The 19191-nt window shown below is 44.7% G+C and overlaps 1 protein-coding gene across 2 annotated transcripts; it reads right to left on the bottom strand.

Moving 5' to 3' along the window:
• Positions 1 to 2458: 2458 nt before the first annotated feature.
• LOC125461857 (zinc finger protein 436-like) lies at positions 2459 to 14723 on the bottom strand. Of its 2 annotated transcripts, none has more exons than XM_048551148.1 (10): positions 14646 to 14723; positions 11401 to 11744; positions 9604 to 9866; positions 8658 to 8784; positions 8468 to 8580; positions 6855 to 6991; positions 6426 to 6508; positions 5507 to 5666; positions 5178 to 5275; positions 2459 to 3551 (listed from the first exon to the last, which is right to left on the bottom strand). In XM_048551148.1, the coding sequence occupies exons 2-10, from the start codon at positions 11696 to 11698 to the stop codon at positions 3295 to 3297; spliced, it is 1536 nt and encodes a 511-aa protein (XP_048407105.1). In that variant the 5' UTR covers positions 11699 to 11744; positions 14646 to 14723; the 3' UTR covers positions 2459 to 3294. The 2 variants fall into 2 exon arrangements, with proteins under 2 accessions (XP_048407105.1, XP_048407106.2); XM_048551149.2 differs by having other exon boundaries at positions 3470 to 3551; positions 5124 to 5275.
• Positions 14724 to 19191: the final 4468 nt, after the last annotated feature.

Here is a 19191-nt window from a genome sequence, read left to right as displayed (position 1 = left end):
CATTGAATGGCTCAGTAGGCTCAAAGGGTTGAATGGCTTACTGCTGTTGCTATTTCTTATGATCTTATTTCCTGAGGAGTAAAGGAAACCATCTTCATGTGATTCAGGTTGTTGATCAATTGGCAGTAGTTACACAAGTGCGGCAAGAAATATACGCACTTGTTGATAGCTACTGAAACCTTTGAGGGGATTAGAAATGGGGACAAAACGTGAATCAAAAATTGATTATAAAATCAGACTCATCAATGAACACAGGATGATTAGGAAACCATCACCTTGACTGAGGGAGAGACAGTACTGTCAGTTCTGTACCCCCAACACACTTTTAAATGAAAATGCTCATGGCAAAAATGGGGATGTGGGAGATCCTCAAACTTAACTCAGCTATAGGCCTTTTCTTCCATAGCTTCAATGTCACATTGAAGGAAATAATAAAGACATATTTGCTGTACAGAGAGGTCTGAAAATGTGATCTATCAGCCTGCTATCTTCCATGCAGAGGAAATATGTTTGATATTGTCGAGTACTTCTAAATTAGAAAACAGAAATTGCTGGAGAAACTCAGCAGGTTTTGCAACATCTTTGGAGAGAAAGCAGAATTAAAGGCAAGTCCAGTGCCCCTTCTTCAGACTGTGACCCTTCAATGTGTACTCAATTTGACACGGTAACTCTGCTTTTTCTCCAGCAGTTTCTGATCACAAGCATCTGCAGTTCTTCATTTTTTCTAAATTATAAAAGATGGCAATAAGCAGAGAGAGACAAGGTGTTAGCGGGAGAGGACCAGGATGGTTCAATAAAAATTTTAGGACCCACAAAATGCTAGGAATACACTGCCTACTTTTGGATGGAGAAATGAAAGTTGATGACCTTTCAAAAGTTTTGCAGCTTAGCCTACAACTTCAATAGTTTCATAAAAATGCTTCGTTGGGATTTGAGATTTGTGCACAGAATGGACTTCTGCCACAACTTGTACTTCATGTCTTCATTGCTTTAGTTTTAAGACCTGTACTCCAAGCAGTGATGGTTCTTCAAAAATTGACAATGTTGCTAGAACAAGACCTCCATCTGCCCGCTCAGCTGTATGAGCCCAGGTGTTATGAGAGGGATCACTCCTTCCATCAGTCATCTGCCCAGGTAACAAATTATTGAGGCTGCTACAATGGGCTGACTTGCGTGCAGTCTGCAATTACCATGTTTCACCTCACGACTTGATGTGACATTGACGATATGACCATTTAATATAACAAAAGGAATGACTTAGGCATATTACCACAAAACCCTATATACTGCTACACTGAGTGCTTGTAGAGGCACAATACACCAGAAAAGTAAGTTTTATGTGAACTGGCAGGATTTATCACGTACATCCCATACAGCAGTTGAAAGCTGTTTAATGAAAATGCTCTAATTTGTACTCATGTCTTTGCAGTACACCTAGACCCAAAATCAAACCTCTCTGCTCAAAGTCCTCTGGGATTTTGGCATTTACTGGCAGGTACCAAGGTTTTTATGTTATTACTTTTTGCACAACAGTGCTGGCACCTTCAGACTTTGAAATCTTTTCTGCTCTAAAATGTGTGATTATCCTTCTCATTCTGCTGTGGATGGAGGATCAGCACTTGTTCAAGCAGCAAGTAAACCCACCAAAGTGATTTTCATGTTCTTATTTTCTACCTCCAGTCAAGAAGCCTTTATTTCAAATTGCAGTGTCACCTGTGATTCAGTAAGTGTGGATTCTCCCCTCTGTCTCACACTGCATGAGCACTCAGGTCACTTCAGACACTCGAGCACATAATCAACCCAGATTTGAACTGAAATGAAGTACAACCATTTCCACTTCCCCCTCCCATTCTCTTGATGACATGTCCATCATGGGCCTCCTGCACTGCCACAATGATGCCACCCGAAGGTTGCAGGAACAGCAACTCATATTCCGCCTGGGAACCCTGCAGCCATATGGTATCAATGTGGACTTCACCAGTTTCAAAATCTCCCCTTCCCCCACTGCATCCCTAAACCAGCCCAGTTCATCCCCTCCCCCCACTGCACCACACAACCAGCCCAGCTCTTCCCCCCCACCCACTGCATCCCAAAACCAGTCCAACCTGTCTCTGCCTCCCTAACCGGTTCTTCCTCTCACCCATCCCTTCCTCCCACCCCAAGCCGCACCCCCAGCTACCTACTAACCTCATCCCACCTCCTTGACCTGTCCGTCTTCCCTGGACTGACCTATCCCCTCCCTACCTCCCCACCCACACCTTCTCCACCTATCTTCTTTACTCTCCATCTTCGGTCCGCCTCCCCCTCTCTCCCTATTTATTCCAGTTCCCTCCCCCCATCCCCCTCTCTGATGAAGGGTCTGGGCCCGAAACGTCAGCTTTTGTGCTCCTGAGATGCTGCTTGGCCTGCTGTGTTCATCCAGCCTCACATTTTATTATCTTACTTTCATACAGTTGTCTTTCATGTGCTGTTACACCAAGGCCCCATTTCCCTTCTGTGGACTTAAAAATCACCACAGTACTATTTCAAAGATTAGCAGGTGTAGGTATTTTCCAATCAATCAGTTCAGAGATGCTATTACACACCTCTAAAGTAGGTGGATCTTGAACGCAGGCCTCCTGGTCCCATAGTAGGCACATTTTCACAGGTAATAATACCCCAATCCTGGCCTGCCGATTACTTATCAATATGACTAAAATCGATTCCGTGGTCATTGTTTCATCACTATTGGAGAGAATTTGCTATTTCAAACTGGCTGCTGTGATTCCAATATGACCACATTGAAAGTTATTGATTGATTATTAAAGGTCTTGAGGTTGTGAATAGTGCAAGTTCATTCTTAATAAATGCAGAAAAATGTTAAGTGGATCCAGGAAAGCTTTCGTCCATAGCTTGACTGCTGAAGGGGAGATCTAACTCAGCAGTTAAAGCATTGCATATAAGGTTGATTTTAAACAATTACTATTAGAAAGTGAGAGAAACAGAATTGCAGGTTTTTGAAATTTAAGTTAAATTTGAAACAAATGTCAGGAAGAGCTCACTGTGGTACAGAATAAATTATTTGATGGGCTGCTTATGTTCAGTTGCTCCTAATGGCTGAATTCGCAGGGGATAGGCTTTCTTTGTTAAAATATAAAACCTTTTATGTTGTTTACAGCTGCTGAAGTTATGAACATATTTTTGGTTTGATATTGAAATAAATTTTGATTGGGGTGATATTTACACGTGGATGTAAGGGTGGAAACACCACAGGGCACAACATTCAGCAAAAGACGAGTCATTCAGGTGGATGTGTCATTTTACTGCTGGAGAATCCGCTTCACTTCCCCTGCCTGGGAGACATGCTGTCTCTTCAGTGGTTCCTGTGATTTCCATGTCTATCACTACAAGGTTTGACACTGTTCCACTGCAGCCAAGAAAAGCCCCAGTTTGCTCCGTTGTGCTGTCTGTGACTGTGGGTACCAACAGCTGACCTGTCTCCGTGTCACATTCTGTAACAGTTACCTCTGCCACTGAGGTCTCTTCATTCCTTTCTGCCTCGACTGGTAATGCTATGGGATAAGAAGTGATAAACAGAGTCATAGAGTTGCTTGGAAACAGACCCTTCGATCCACCTTGTCCACGCCAACCAGATATCCTAAACTAATCAAGTCCCGTTTGCCGGCATCTGGCTCATAGCGCTCTAAACTCTTCCTGCTCATATACCCATCTCGATGCCTTTTAAAATGTTCTAATTGTAGCCACCTCCACACTTCCTCTGGCAGCTCATTCCATATACGCACCACCCTCTGCATATTAGATATCATGCTAGTCCACAAGGCCATGTTACTTTTACTGGATGTGAGTTTGCTCGCTGAGCTGGAAGGTTAGTTTTCAGACGTTTCATCACCATTCTAGGTAACATCATCAGTGAGCCTCCGGTGAAGCGCTGGTGTTATGTACAAATAGAAAGTGGGACATAACACCAGCGCTTCACCGGAGGTTCACTGATGATGTTACCTAGAATGGTGACGAAACGTCTGAAAACTAACCTTCCAGCTCAGCGAGCAAACTCACATCCAGAAACTCAACCTGAGCTACAAATCTCTCAAAACTCGCTATGTTACTTTTACGTTGAAGTAAAGCCGACTGATTCTCTCTCCTGATCCACACTGTTGCCATCACTTTTTGACAACAATTAATAATCTCTGTCAAATGTGCAACTCAGAAACTAAGAATTCTGCGGCGAGCAACTCACCTTTTCGCACCTAAAGCCTATCCACTATCTAAGGCAAAGTCAGGAGCATAATGGAATGCTTGCCACTTTACTGTTGTCTCAGCTGGACTCAATCATTTAAGTGCTTGCATCTAGGGGACAACAGCCTGCTTGATTGGTATCCCATCCACCACCTTTGAGGTTTACTCCTTCCACCACTAATGTGCAATGACAGCACTGTGTACCAGCTACAAGATGTGCTGCAGCAACTCACCAAGGCTCCTTCATCAGCACCTTCCAAATTGCAGTCTCTACCAGAGAGAAGGACAAGGACAGTAGATGCACGGGGAGCATCGCCACATGCATTTTCCCTTTGAAGTCAGAAACCATCCTTCCTGTCACTGGGTCAAAACCTTGAAACTGTTGTGGCTGTCTCTATAACCCCCGGACTGTAACAATTCAAGAGGGCAGCTTGCCACTATCTTCAAGGGGCAGTTTGGGATGGGTAATAAAAGCTAGGCTTAGACAGTGATCCCATGTCTTACGACTGAATAAAAAAAATCTTCATTGGCTTTGAAGAGATTCGGACATCCCAGGGATGTGAATACAAGTTAGTTTTTATTCTTAAAGATCAGGAAGGGTCACGGTGCTCAATCCCTTTGTTTAACTGCAAGCTCAGCATAGACAAAGTCATGGTGGTGTTGCAGGTGGGGGGTTGGTCCACTATAATTTCCTGAATTCCCATGGAAGTGCGAGACACTGCAAGACAAGGGGAATTCACCCCCAGTCTGAAAATCTCTTGCTGGATAACATCTCTGCTTGTGACTGATCACTCAAAGACCACAAGTTACAGCATATTTGGACTGAGAGATTCCAGGTTAAGGCTCTCTTCCTGAAATTGGGAACCACTTTGGCTTGTATGACTCACCATCCCTCAAGCAAGGTCAGAATATCAGCAAGATCTCAGCTTTTGTCTCTGTACCTGAACTGGTACAGCTTGCCTTTACACTCTCAGGCCCATACGTGTGAAGGGGACTTCCAGTGTCAGCTGTCTTCCCAATTCCTGATGGAATAACCTCACTGCAATAAAGAGAGACGCACACAAACCATATCAGCTCGAATCTCTTCGCACACAGTCACCTTTACATAAACACTTAGTTTTGCCAAAATGCAATATCTCACTTTTATTTAAGTTAAACTCCATCTGTCTCTCCTCAGCCCATTGGCCCAATTGATGAAGATCTCTTTGTAATCTTAGATAACTTCCTTCACAGTCTACAAAACTACCAATTTTGGTGTCTGCTCACATACCTGCTGTGCTGGCCCTGTTGCTGCAGCAGCACGCCCTGATGTATGGTCTGAATGTGATGTAGGAGTGTTGCTTCCTTGGTGTACTTCTTCCTGCAATGACCACAGCTCAGCATTCGGGCATTGGTCATGTGGATGTTTCTCATGTGACGGCGCAAGTCACCTGTAGAATATGACACACCTTGGAAAAGGTTCCACTCCCTCTGCTCATTAACTTCCCCATCACTCTGTCTCTTCCACTACCGCCCGCCAACTCACCCTGTCAAACCCTGCAAAACAATTTGTGAACAATAGCTAACATTGCATAAAGCTTTTCCAAATGACTCTTCTTCGTGAAAGCAGGATGAAGAGCAGCATTCAGAGGCTGTTTAAATGAGATCAGAATGTGTTCACCTGGGGTAATCCTCTGTCTCATGTGCGCACACACTTATACACGCAACACATTTTCCTCCATTGGCCAGGGGTTGACGACACAGAGCTAGGTCCACGATCAGAGACAGTAGGAACTGCAGATGCTGAAGAATCTGAGATAACCAGGTATAGAGCTGGATGAACACAGCAGGCCAAGCAGCATCAGAGGAACAGGAAAAATGACTTTTCGGGTCTGGACCCATCTTCACTGGACTCTGACGAAGGGTCCAGACCCGAAACATCAGCCTTCCTGCTCCTCGAGTGCTGCCTGGCCAGCTGTGTTCATCCAGCTCTACACCTTGTTATCTCTAGATCAGAATGATTAGTTTAAAGAAGATGTGGAAAGGAGAGGTCTTGGCTCTTGACTTGGAGCAGGGGGAGAAGTGTTTATTAACAGTGAGGATTGTGAAGGGTTGAACAGATTTTAAGCATTGTGTAGCAGGCACTCGGGAATGAGTTGCAGGCTGCTGTCTAATGAAGTGGTTTGTGGAAATCCCTGCGATGAACTCACCAGATTGGAAGAAGGATTTCTGGCACTGGCTGCACTGGAACGGGCGATCTTTGGTGTGGAATCTCTTATGGACCACCAGGTCGCTGAAATTAGAATAGATTGAAACATGAACCACAGACTGAAGCCAAACAAAGAACTGTGGATCTGAAACAAAAACAAAGTGCCGGAGAAAACCAAGAGGCCTTGCAATATCTGTGGAGAGAGAGAAAAACAGCCAACATTTCGACTCCAGTGACCCTTCTTTGGAAAGGGGCTTGCTGAAAGGTCACTGGTCAAAACATTGACTCTGTTTCTCTTTCTACAGAAGCTCCCAGGTCTGCTGAGTTTCTCCAGCATTCCATGTTTCAAACCAAGAGCAAGCCTAGTTGGGGGCAAGAGATGACTGGTGGTTGAACATGTCCTTTTGCAAACTGCAAATTCTCTCCGTACCTGGCTCTGAGAAAGCCTTTCCTGCACACATCACACTTATGGGGCTGCGTTCCTGTGTGAATGTGAATGTGCCTCCGCAGGTCACAATGCTGAATGAACTGGCGATCACAGTGTGGGCACTTGTACCTGGCATCTTCCTGCAAGGGAAGGGCGCACAGAGATTGGGAACAAGAGGACGGAAGAGAGAGTTAACAGCAGCAGTGTCCTTCATTGTTGTGCACCGCAACAGGTTCCAGTTGGCTTAAATTCCTAGCACTAAGGAGACCAACACAGATGTCATTTTCATGATCCTTAATTGTTACCACTGATCCAGAAGAACATGTCAGAACAGGCAGTAAGGACAGGATTAGTCATGGTGCTTCCCATGTTCAATTCTCAACATCTAGACTTCCTCTCAGTAAATCCACAAGACTAAATCCAGACCAGCTAATGGACATTACTGTGATCACTCCATGGTGGCCAGGAACAGGGCTATCCCAGTGACCCTGCCCAGGCCACCATGGTGTCAGCGTGGCTGAGTTAGAAACCACTTGCACTCCCAAGTCTGCTGGTTAAGGGATTAAGAACAAAAGCTCAAATACAAAACTCAAGCAGATACTTCCTGTGCAATACTGAAGGAGTGCTACATTGTCAGAGGGTGCCATCTTTCGGATGAGTTATTAAATGGACATCTTTTCATTCAGCATATGCTACACAGAAGAGGGATTCCCTCTCCACAATATCTTGACCGATATTTATTCCATACTTATGCTCATTTACTTATTCAAACACGGCAACAGTGGCTACACTTCAAAACCTCACTGGTTGTAAAGTACATCCTGAAGTTGTGAAAGTCAATATATAAGTAGCTTTCCTATTTCTCACTTTGAGGAGGAGGGAGGAGAAACCAAGCCAGCCCATTACTCCGAAACATCAGTGACACAAATCCCAGTCATTCAGACCCTTTCCTTGGTTCTCAGGAGAAATGTCATGATTTTCTTTCCTCATTCAGCAAAAAAACAAAGGAATTATTATTCATTCAAAGCTTGCTGCCCTGAATCAGAAAGATGTTTCACTTCAAAGGTCTCAGGACAGCACACAGCACTTTACATAAAACTCTCATGCTCATCTTCGGAAGTGTCCAGAGTTCTAGGTGATTTCTCCCTGTTTAACCCACTCCTGGGATCAATCATACAGCCGTATCACACTCCTGTCTACTATCTGCTAACTGATTGCACCGTCCAAGTGTACAGCTGGGAGTTGAGGGGGAGTTCTTGCAGCAGAGTCACAGTGTCTCCAAACCCTGAGCCAGACGGCTAGGGTTCAAGACCCACTGCTCCAGAGATGGATCGTAACGTATCTTTACAGGTTAATTACAAATGTCCACAGCTGGATTTTTGTGGGGCCCAGATAGCTTTCCTCAATTCATTCACCAGCTGATACTATCACTGGTAAAGCTAAGGATTGCTCTCAATTCATTACTGCCTTTGAGAAGGTGAAGGTGATCCACCACCTCGAATGTAACTGAGTGGCTTGCTGCGCTATTTCAGCAGCGGGTGACCTGAGGCTCGATGGCTACAGGCAACGTTACTGAGCTGGAAGCACAAAGTACAAAACAAAACCACACCACTAACCTCAGTGTTAACCATGTGGACTTTCTTATGTCGGACATAGTTGCCACGGCGATTAAAGGTCAAACTACAGAGATAGCACTTGTACAATTTCCCTTCCGTTTCCACTTCTGGATCTAGATAAAGAAACACATTCAAGGAGTTTGAGTTCAGAAAGCTGCAGAACTGAGCTGAGAAATGGCAGTGATGTTACCTTCTGGCTTTGCCGATGGTTCCTCTTGGCTTGTCTCCTGGGATACAGTGAAGAGCAAAGAGCCAGCTGAGATCACAGTGTCAGCTGTAGCTAAGGTGAACTTCCGAGGTCCTGTCTGGAGCAACACCTGGGAGTTGAAAGGTCACAGTCTGAACAGAGATTAACACTTGTGATCGGCAAGTGACATTTCTTTCATTTCAGACAGGTGAGAAATACCACTGCCACACCACACTACTGCAAATCTTCCTAACTGAGGCAAAGCAAAGGTCAGAAACAAAGTAAAACCTCCTCTACTTTTTTTTAAGTCAAAAGTGAAATTCCGTCAACACTGTCTCTATCAAACACTCCTGGGACAGGGATAAGCATTGGGTTAGATACAGAGTAAAGTTTCCGCAACTCTTTTAAACTAAAATTAAACAGAAAGTCAAGGCCACGTGACATTATTCCCATCAAACACTCCTAAGATATATAGCACGAGGTTAGATACAGATTAAAGATCCCTCTACACTTTTCAACTGAACATCAATCTGCCTCTACTCCTTTAAACTGAAAGTAAAGCTCCTTCAGTGCTCACTACATCAAATACTTCCAGGACAGTGACAGCACAGGGCTAAATACAGAACAAAACTTTCCTCACTCTTTTAACTAAAAGTAAAGTTTCCTTTACCCTTTAAAGTGAAAGCACAGCTCCGGCAGTACTGTCCCCATCTAACACTCCCAGGGCAGGTACGGCATGAGTTTAGATACCGAGTAAAGCTTCCTCTACACTGACCCCATCAAACACTCCCAGGACAGGTACAGCATGAGTTTAGATACTGAGTAAAGCTTCCTCTACACTGAGCCCAAATACCCCCAGAGCAAGTTGCAGTCTCGCTGCATAGAATCAAAAATGCCCTGCAATGTTTACTCTTACAACTCAGAACCCTCACAGCTGTGCAGACGGTACCTGGGTCGGGTGTAACAGTTCAGTGATCGCAGCAAGGTCCTTTCCATACATCTTGATGCCATTGGGTAGCTCCAGCATCACCTCCTGGGGCACCTGAAGCTCCAGGCTTTCCCGGGCCACAGTCGAGAAGACCAACAGGTGCCGCTCACGCCTCTCGGCCAGGGGCTCAGCCTGCTCCTCAGCTTCTGCCTGCTCCCTCTCCGTCAGGGGGAGGCCTGCAATCTCACTCAATACCTGTGCCGTCTCCAAAAGATCCACATTCTCTGTGAGGAATAAGCCGAGGGGTAGCCCTCATTAACACATTCAGATGCTTCAGTCTGAGCAGAAATCATAGCTGCACTCTGAATGACAAGCTGACAACCAGTGGGACTCGAACAGCTACTGCCTCCCCGACCAGAGATAGGGCCATCAGGACAGCAATGGGGATGCACCTCAATTATACCTCCACAGGGGTCTCTTCCCCCAGCCTCTGAATGGACATAGAGGAAATACAAAAGAACAAAGGCTTGCATTTGTACAGCACCTCTCAATGCTTGAGCAGATGATAATGTCACTGAGCTAGTAATCTGAAGGCCCAACCCGGGGACGTGGGTTCAAATCTCACCACAGCATCTGGTGCAATTGAAATTCAATTCATAAACCATGGAATTGAAAACTAGTTTTAGTGATGGTGGCCAAGAATTTATCATTGACTGTTGTAAAAACCCACTGGGTTCACAATGCCCTTGAGGGAAGGAAACTGCCAACGTTCCCTGGTCTAGTCTACATATGACTCCAAACCCACAGCAATGTGGTTAACTCTTAACTGCCCTCTGAAACGATCCTAGCAAGGCACTTGGGTCGAGGGCAATTATGGATGGGCAACAAATGCTGGGCTTATCAGCAACACCATAATCTCATGGACAATTAAAGGAGAAGTAAAGTTAGTGTGTTACAGGAAGTGCAGTGCTCTTGGGGAAGTGTAGTCACTGTTGCAGTGTAAGAAGCATGATAACCAACTTGTGCACAGCAAGCTTGCACAAAGAGCAATCTGGTAATGTCCTCATCACTCCCAACGCTGGTCAAGGTTCCAAACATTCAGCACGACACCAGATGGAACTTCCTTACTCTTACTCCCCTTAGCCCCATGGGTCTTACACATTCAACAAGAGGTGGAATGAGTCATGTTTTAACTTCTTACCCAAGACACAGAATTTCTGACAGTGCAGCACTCTCTCCTTGGCAGCATCAACCTGAGCCCGGAATGGGGCTTAAACGTCTAAATCTCCAGAATCAGAGGAAAAAGTTCACACACGCGCTCGAATTACGCCAGAGCGTACAGTGATGTAGGCAACGACGGAACTTATGATTGCTCTCCGTGGAATAAAGAAAGTTAAGGATAGTTTTAACTGCAGTATCCAAACTGCAAAGGGTTTTGATAAGCAAGGAGTCGGGGAGATAACGAGTTGCACAGCAAATTGAGCTGGAGTGTGATGTGTTGGAAGCAGATAAATACCTGAAAGGGAAAATGTCGCTGTCCTTTGGGGAAGAGAGCAATTTAACTGAATAGCTCTTTAACAGAGCTGTCACAGGTTCAATGGCCTCCTGTGTTGGAAAATTCTGGAGAATAATAAATAGGAAAAACTGCATTTGTTTCACACACAAGCTCCAAATTAAAAGGCTCCTGTGTCACCCAGCACATAAATATACTTCACAGGATCATACAGCACAAGTTGAAGCCATTCAGCCCAAAATGTTGGCTCTATCTTGAGGCTCTGGACTGATCCTTTGCTGCAACTTTGTGGTGTGCACCTTTACCTTTTGCCTCCTCGTGGCTTTGAGATGGTGTTTCATTAACCCGGCTGCTTCCTGAAGGCCCGGCTTTCTCCCGACCATCTGGCACAGGCAGGCCATTGTCACAAACAGTCACTGGCTCAGAGGCTGGGCTGCCAGCCACAACCGGCCCTTCCACAGGGGCCTGGCTGTCTTGGAGCACAGCGAGTGCCTCTGGCTGCTCATCCACCACCCTTGCCGCTCTGTGAGCTTCCTCCCGCCTGGCCGCAGTTGGTTTCAGTGGGAGGCTGTGGGTGTCCAGTTGTCTCGCGGCCTCTGCCATCTCTCTGGCGCTCGCTTTCGCTGACGGGCACTCGTCTGTCTGGCAGCTGTTGGCACCAAAGTTCACTCAGTCAGTGACGGCGAAGGAATGGATGGCAGACGAACCTCTCAACCACACCTTCCCACATCCGACTTCACCCTTGGGCCTAACCAAGCCATTTTTGACTGAACAAACCAATCCGCCCACAGCCCCACATACACTCTGTCCACCCGTTTAATCCCCTCCCACAGCCCTGTGCACCCTCCCCTGTCACTGACTTTCCCACCATGGCCGCTACACTCAGTCCTGACAGATTCTCATCCCCTCCTGTACTCTCCTACAGCCCATGCACACTCTATTACAGACTCCCTGCTCACTGAATTTTCTGAGGGAATGTTCTATATACACACTACCTGATCCCCAGTGGGAATCAAATGGTGCTTCACCATGTCATCACCCGTTTAGAATTCTCCATCCTGAAACGCATTACACCACAGACAATAATCCTCTGCCCAGTTTCAGTACAGGCATTGTCTCTTTTGGAGTCATTTACAACCGCAGTCTTCACTCTTCAAACCCCAGCCAATAAAATATTTACCAAAGGCCACAGTGTCATTGCTGTAATGAGCCAAATAAACACCCCACTGTCTTATTGTAAACACCTAAAACAGTCTGCACGTAAGAACATAAGAACCGGGAAGAGGAACAGGCCACTCGGCTCTTTGAGCTGCTGCCACCATTCAAAAAGATCGCAATAGATCTTTGATCTCAACTCCGCTCTCCCAACTTAGTCGCATACTCTAAGGTTTTGGAATCGATCAGAGGCTGCCCTGAGGATGTTACCAAGCACGATAACGAAATGTCTGTGGAACAACAAACCAGCTCGGCGAGCCAACCCACCTCATTATTCCCCTATTCCTGGATTTCCTCATGTGTGTCTGATTGAGTATTCACAGGTCTCCGAGGGGAAAAATTCCAAAGATTGCTATCGATCTGAGTGAATAAATTAGTTTCTCTGACACTCACGAAGGGGGTGTAGACTACATAAGCTGGATAATTAAGTACACTGAAAGCTGAGATAGACATTTCCTTTTAATCAGTAAGGAATTGAGGGCTACAGGGAAAAAAGTGGAGTTAGGGATTATCAGATCAATTTCATCTCATTAAAGGATGGAGCTCATTAAAGAATGGAGCAGACTCAATGGGCAGAATGGCCTATTTCTGCTCCTCTGCCTAATGGTCTTACTGCATACTAATATTAATGAGCTTTCACTGCTTCAGTTCATGTCTTCTTTATCATCCCCAGCGACTGTATGAGTAGGAAGTAGAGCTGGTATATGGATGATAATGGAATACTGTAGGTTAGACGGGCTTCAGTTTGGTTTCACAGGTCGGTGCAACATCGAGGGCCGAAGGGCCTGTGCTGTGCTGTAATAAGACTATAAGACATAGGAGTGTAAGTAAGGCCGTTCAGCCCATCAAGTCCACTCTGCCATTTAAATCATGGCTGATGGGCACTCTCCCCGTAGCCCTTCATTCCTTGTGAGATCAAGAATTTGTTGATCTCTGCCTCGAAGGCATCTAACGTCCCGTTCTATTGTGGGGGATCCTAACCTCTGATCTGAGTACATTTTCTGTCATCTCTGAACCCATACACCCACTCTGATATTCACAGGAAAGGTCCTGTCCAGTGGTCAAAGAGGAGTTGAACTTCTCAACAAGTTTTTTATGGGACAAAAAAGCAAACTATTTTATAATCTCTGCTCACCCCATAATCTTTCAAAATGCTTTCTCCCCTCAGAAACTATTCACAGTTCCCCAGGTGTTATTGGTGACTATTTATTTTGCTTCACTAAACACACACACACACCCCCAACCCTCAGTCAGAGTTGGCAGTCTGCCAAAATGATAGTGACAATTCCTTTGAAGATCATCAATGGTGCAATGGGGGCTGGATACAGGGTGCACTGTATTCAGTGCAGTGTGATGGATGCTTAAAGGAAGGAAAACATTTCATTTATATTTGACGCAAGATATGAGAAAACTGGGAAACCATTGGGAAACCAGGTCATTTTATGAAAAAACTGACCTCCAAGTCATACACCACCTTGATGTTGATGTGGAGGTGTGGTGTCGGACTGGGCTAGACAAACCCAGAAGTCACACAACACCATGTTGTAGTCCAGCAGGCTTAGTCCACTTCACCTGATGAAGCAGTGCTTTGAAAGCTTGTGATTTCAAATAAACCTATTGGGCTATAACCTGGTGTGAGACTTCTGATCTTGACCTTGAACTTCGTTTTGGTTCCCTCACTGCTGAGGGTGCAAAAATCCTGGGAACAATTCCGATAGCAGCTTCTCTGGGGCAATTTGGGACAGGCAACAAATTCTGGCACCCTCTTACCATGCTGAAAGAACTTCAGAAGGTGCAATTATATAATTACTGAGGACCTCAGATGGTTTATTGATGGCGGGGGGAGGGGGGGGGTAAGGAATGAGGCGAGAGGGTAACAAACACTTCCCATTTCTGTAACTTGTCAACAGCATATGCAATCTTAATAACAGATTTCAACAATAAGAATAACTTGCAAATCAACACTAACAATTCAACATGTATCACAGCCACATACTCAGTAAGGAACTGTTTTGGAGAAGTAATACAAAGCAGAAAGTCAGTAACAAGAGAGTGCAACAGCAGGATTAACTAAACTAAAAACTAATTTGCAATCAATTTGTAAAAGAGCAGTTTCTTATGAAAATAAATAATTGCAAATACCTGAATATTCTAACCCCCCCCCCCCTTTCTCCTCAGTTATAGGAAGTAGTTGCCATTCTCTCTAGAAGTGATAATTATTCCGTCCCCAGTATTGTATTTTATTTTTATTTTGCAGCTGAAGCTTCTCTCCCTTTAAAGTTTTATTTTTGTTATTGGGAAAGTTTTTTTTTCAAAAGTTGGTCATTTTGCCTACCCTGTTAAACGTGATTCCGCGAAGAGCAGCAGCAGTATCCGCGAAGCTCAAGGCGCCGCCATCATGGGCAACAACGAGAGCTCAGCAGCAGGAACAAGTGCTGCCCGCCGCGCACAGTGCCCCCTACCAACCCGGAGGCCTGCACTGCACCTACTGGCAAAGGAATGTGATTGTACCTTTAAACCAGGGCTCTTCCACGTTTCAACCCAAGAGTTAGGTCCAAGAAAGTCCTACTGGTGTTGATGCAGCCCCCAAGCCATTTTTAAAAGGCCTGCTCTTCTGATGCTGCTTGGCCTGCTGTGTTCATCCAGCTCTACACCTTGATATCTCATAACGCATTTGTGTATTTATAATATACTTTATGATATATATGTCCAATTGCTGTGATACAAACGTGGAGTGGGCCACTTGGCCTCTTGACTGTCCTCAACCATTCATAAGAAGTGGGATCGTGGGTAGGCCATTCAGTCCCTGGCGCCTTCCTCCACCATTCAATACAATCATGACTGATCTCATCTCAGTCTCAAATTCACTTTCTTGCTGGTTCCCCACAATCCTATAACGCATTATGTCCAAAGGAGTGCAGGTTAGGTGGATTGGCCATACTAAACTGCTCATAGTGTTCAAGGACGTGCAGGTTATGTGGATTAGCCATGGGAAATGCAGGGTTACAGGGATGAGGTAGGGGGGTGGGTCTGGGATATATGGTCTTTGAAGGATTGGTGTATACCCGTTGGGCTGAATGGACTGCTTCCACGCTGTATGGATTCTGTGATTCAATGAGTCTAATTAAAGATTAAACTCTTTCCTTAAATTTACTCAGTGTCCTGGCATCCACCTCATTCTGAGTGGTAAATTGCACAGGTCCAATAAAATCTAATTACTCCACATTCCCGTAACTTTTCACCCCTTTAATGTTTTGAGTCCAATATTGTTTGAAACTTTATGAAGAGTTGTATAGGACTTGAAACATGACTTCTGTTTCTCCCTGGATAGACACTGCACAAACTGAAGGGTTTCTCTAACATTTTTTGTTTTTATCACTCAGGATTTCGTAGGTTTCAATCTGGCCACCTTGTCTAAATTCGGGAAGATACAAGCCTGATCTGTACAAATGTTACTCATAAGACAACTCACCTATTCCAGGTGTAGAACTGGATGAACATAGCAGGCTAAGCAGCATCATGGAGCAGGAAGGCTGATGAGATTTCACCAGTCCTTTGTATACTTGAAGCATAACCCGTCTGCTTTTGTATTTAATTCTTCTTGCAATGAACTATAACATTCTATCAGCTTTCCTAATTACTTGCTGTACCTGCTTAGTAGCCTGTTGTGATTCCTGCACTGGGACCCCCTGGTTCTCTGCATTTCAGCGTCACACTCTCTCAGCATTTAGATATTTTTATTCTTCCTTTCACATTTTCCAACATTATACTCTATTTGTCAGACCTTTAGCATTCACTTCACCTATCTATATCACTTTGTAGCCTCATTATTTCCTGTTTTTAATTTGCTTTCCTCCATTTGAGCTGACTACGCCATTCAATAAGCCAAGCTCCTGATACCAGGTGCAGAAGGATGCTTTAAACAGAAGATAGTTTCAGTCTTACTCAAGCAGTAAAGGATTATTACATATTAATTAGTAGCTAATTACATGACAGCTAAGATATCTGTTTGTCATTGTAAGACAATCAGGCCCAATTTTAGCGTATAGCCAGCAGGTGTGTGGACAACTGGCTGACACATCCCAGGGACAGTTCTTTTATGTTATGATCTATAGACCTTATCTTATGATGTTGGCTAACTCTTTCAGGTGCTGTCTTTTTCAAGTGTCATTGACAAATTTCACTCATGTTTATTCCTCATGTCCGCATCATTATTATGGATTGTAAATTTCTAGTGAGTCGCAGAGATGTGCAGCGTGGAGCCAGACCCTTTGATCCAACTTGTCCATGCCGACCAGATACCCTAAACCCAGCCCCATTTGCCAGCATTTGACCCATATCCCTCTAAATCCATTATATTAATTTACCATCCAGATGCCTTTTAAATGTTCTAAGCGTGCCAGCCTATTCATTCCATACATGCACTATCCTCTGTGTGAAACATTTAACCCTTAAGTCTCTTATAAACCTTTCCCCTCTCACCTCAAACCTATAGTTTTGGACTCCCTAACTCCAGGGAAAAAAACTTTGTCTATTTACCCTATCCATGCCCCTCATGATTTTATAAACCTCTATATAGTCACCACTCAGCCTCCAACGCACCAGGGAAAATAGTCTCAGCCCATTCAACCTCTCCTGACCGTTCAAACTCTCCAACCCTGGCAATATCTTTGTAAATCTTTGCTCTACCCTTTCAAGTTTAACAACTTCTTTTGCATATCAGGGAGACCAGAATTAAATGCATTATTCTAAAAGTGGCCTAACCAATGTCCTGCACAGCTGCAACATGACCTCCCAACTTCTTTCTCAATACACTGAGCAATACAGGCAAGCATACCTAACATCTTCTTCATTACCTTGTCTACCTGCAACCCCACCTTCAAGGAACTATGAACCTGCACCCCAAGGTCACTTTGTTCAGCAACACTCCCCAGGACCTCGCATTCTGCCCTGGTTTGCCTTTATATAGCACCACACATTCATTTAAATTAAACTCCATCTGCCACTCCTCGGCCCATCAGCCAGTCTGAGCAAGGTCCTGGTGTACTCCAAGGTAACCTGTTTTGCTATCCACTACACCTCCAATTTTGTTGTAATTTGCAGAATTACTGACGATGCCTCCTATATTCACATCCATATCATATATATAAATGACAAAAAATGGTGGTCCCAACAGCGATCCCTTGACCTCCCATCCAAAAGGCAACCATCCACCACCACTTCCTGTCTCCTGCCTTCTAGCCAATTTTGAGAGCTGTGAAGATGTGGAATTTACAGCTGTGGCAGAACACATGGCAACATTGAAGGCTCACAGAGGGGAGCACATAATCCAGACTGACACATCTGGAGAAAATACTGAAGGATTTGTTGTGTCTTTGAAGATGTTGCCTTTTAAAATAAAACATCAAGCCAAGCCTCGGCCTTCCTTCTCAGGTATGAAACAACTCACGGTCACTATTTCAAAGAAGAGCCATCCCATCAGAACTTCTCTAGATGATAACGCTTTGACCACATTCACGGTCACCCTTCCTAATTTCATCTTCTCTTGACCTGAGGACAATCTATATCGCTCTGAAAGATTGTTATAAAAAGAGCTTGCTGTCAGACCTTAACATCTCACATTCACCAGGAGTGATGCAAGAATGCCAAATTTCAATGGAAACAACAATTTATACTGCATGCAAAACAGATTACTGATTGGTTGGGAAGTGGACTTTCATTGGTTGAGACATTTCCATGGAGAATGCATCAGAGAATGTCTTCCAAGTTTTTGGGGAATTAAAAATGTGCAAACCCTGGGTAACCACCTACTTCCTGGGAGGACCTGGGTACGAAGGTGCATTGTTTTCAGCACGAGAAGCAAGTCACATTGTAAGTCTGACTGATCATCTCAGATCGGTTGTTAGTGTAATCGTTGACACGGTTAGGACTGTTTAGTAAGTGCTGCCCCAATCTCAGAATCGCGTCTAATGTTGGACACAACATATTGAGTTTTACGAGCATGGATTAGGCGAGGACAGTCGGTACTCTGCTGGTTCACTGGTGCATTCCCTATATCCAGGCCTCAACCAGTCAAAGTTGACTTGCCAAACAATCAGCACTCTTTTCTTATACAGTATAAATTGTTTGGAGATTTGATAAATTTGGCTTTCTTGCAATTCTGTCCAAATGACAGTAAGAGGAGACGCTTTGATCTTGTGTTTCTTTTTCAGCAATGCTGAAGTACTGCGCTATTCAGATTCATTATGGCAGACAGGTTACCATTTGGCCCATTGTGTCCATGACTGTCCTCTGTATTCCAATCCAGTCAGTCGCATTCCCCTGCTTTATCCTGTTAGCCCAGGTGGTTTGTAGCCTCAACTAACCATTGAATTTTCTGTTGAAATTATTGGTGGTCTCTGCTTCTACCACACTCATTGAGAATGAGTTCCAGACCATCCCCTGTTACTGTGGAAAACAGCTTCATCCGTAAAGCCCCCACCCCCTGCCATGTCACCTCCCAAACCTCCAATTTGATTGTCGATCATTTTCTATCTGGAGCTCAGTGAGCAGCTATGAGGAAAAGAGTTTTGTTTTGGTTTCATGAACTGTCACGAGGGTCACAAATTAACGTTTAGTCTCCACATTCTTCCTCCAGTGTCAGATCAGCAAACATCAAGCATGTAGGTTTCGCATAATTCTGTCTCGGTGTCATCTCCCCCTCTGAGCTCCAATCCTCTCCTTGATTTACAAGTGCTCATTTCATCCCAGGGCCACACGACCTCACTCTGGCAATGTGCTTGTTCACTGACCTCAAAGTCATGCATTCCCTGCATGTCTGGGCTGCTTTCCAACATTGTGTCAAGTCAGGTGCATCCCTTGCCCTCCCGTCATCTCGCAAC

The sequence above is a fragment of the Stegostoma tigrinum genome, chromosome 20, assembly GCF_030684315.1.
Source record: "Stegostoma tigrinum isolate sSteTig4 chromosome 20, sSteTig4.hap1, whole genome shotgun sequence".
In the NCBI taxonomy this organism is placed as follows: Eukaryota; Metazoa; Chordata; class Chondrichthyes; order Orectolobiformes; family Stegostomatidae; genus Stegostoma; species Stegostoma tigrinum.
This window is presented reverse-complemented; position numbering and strand designations above follow the sequence as displayed.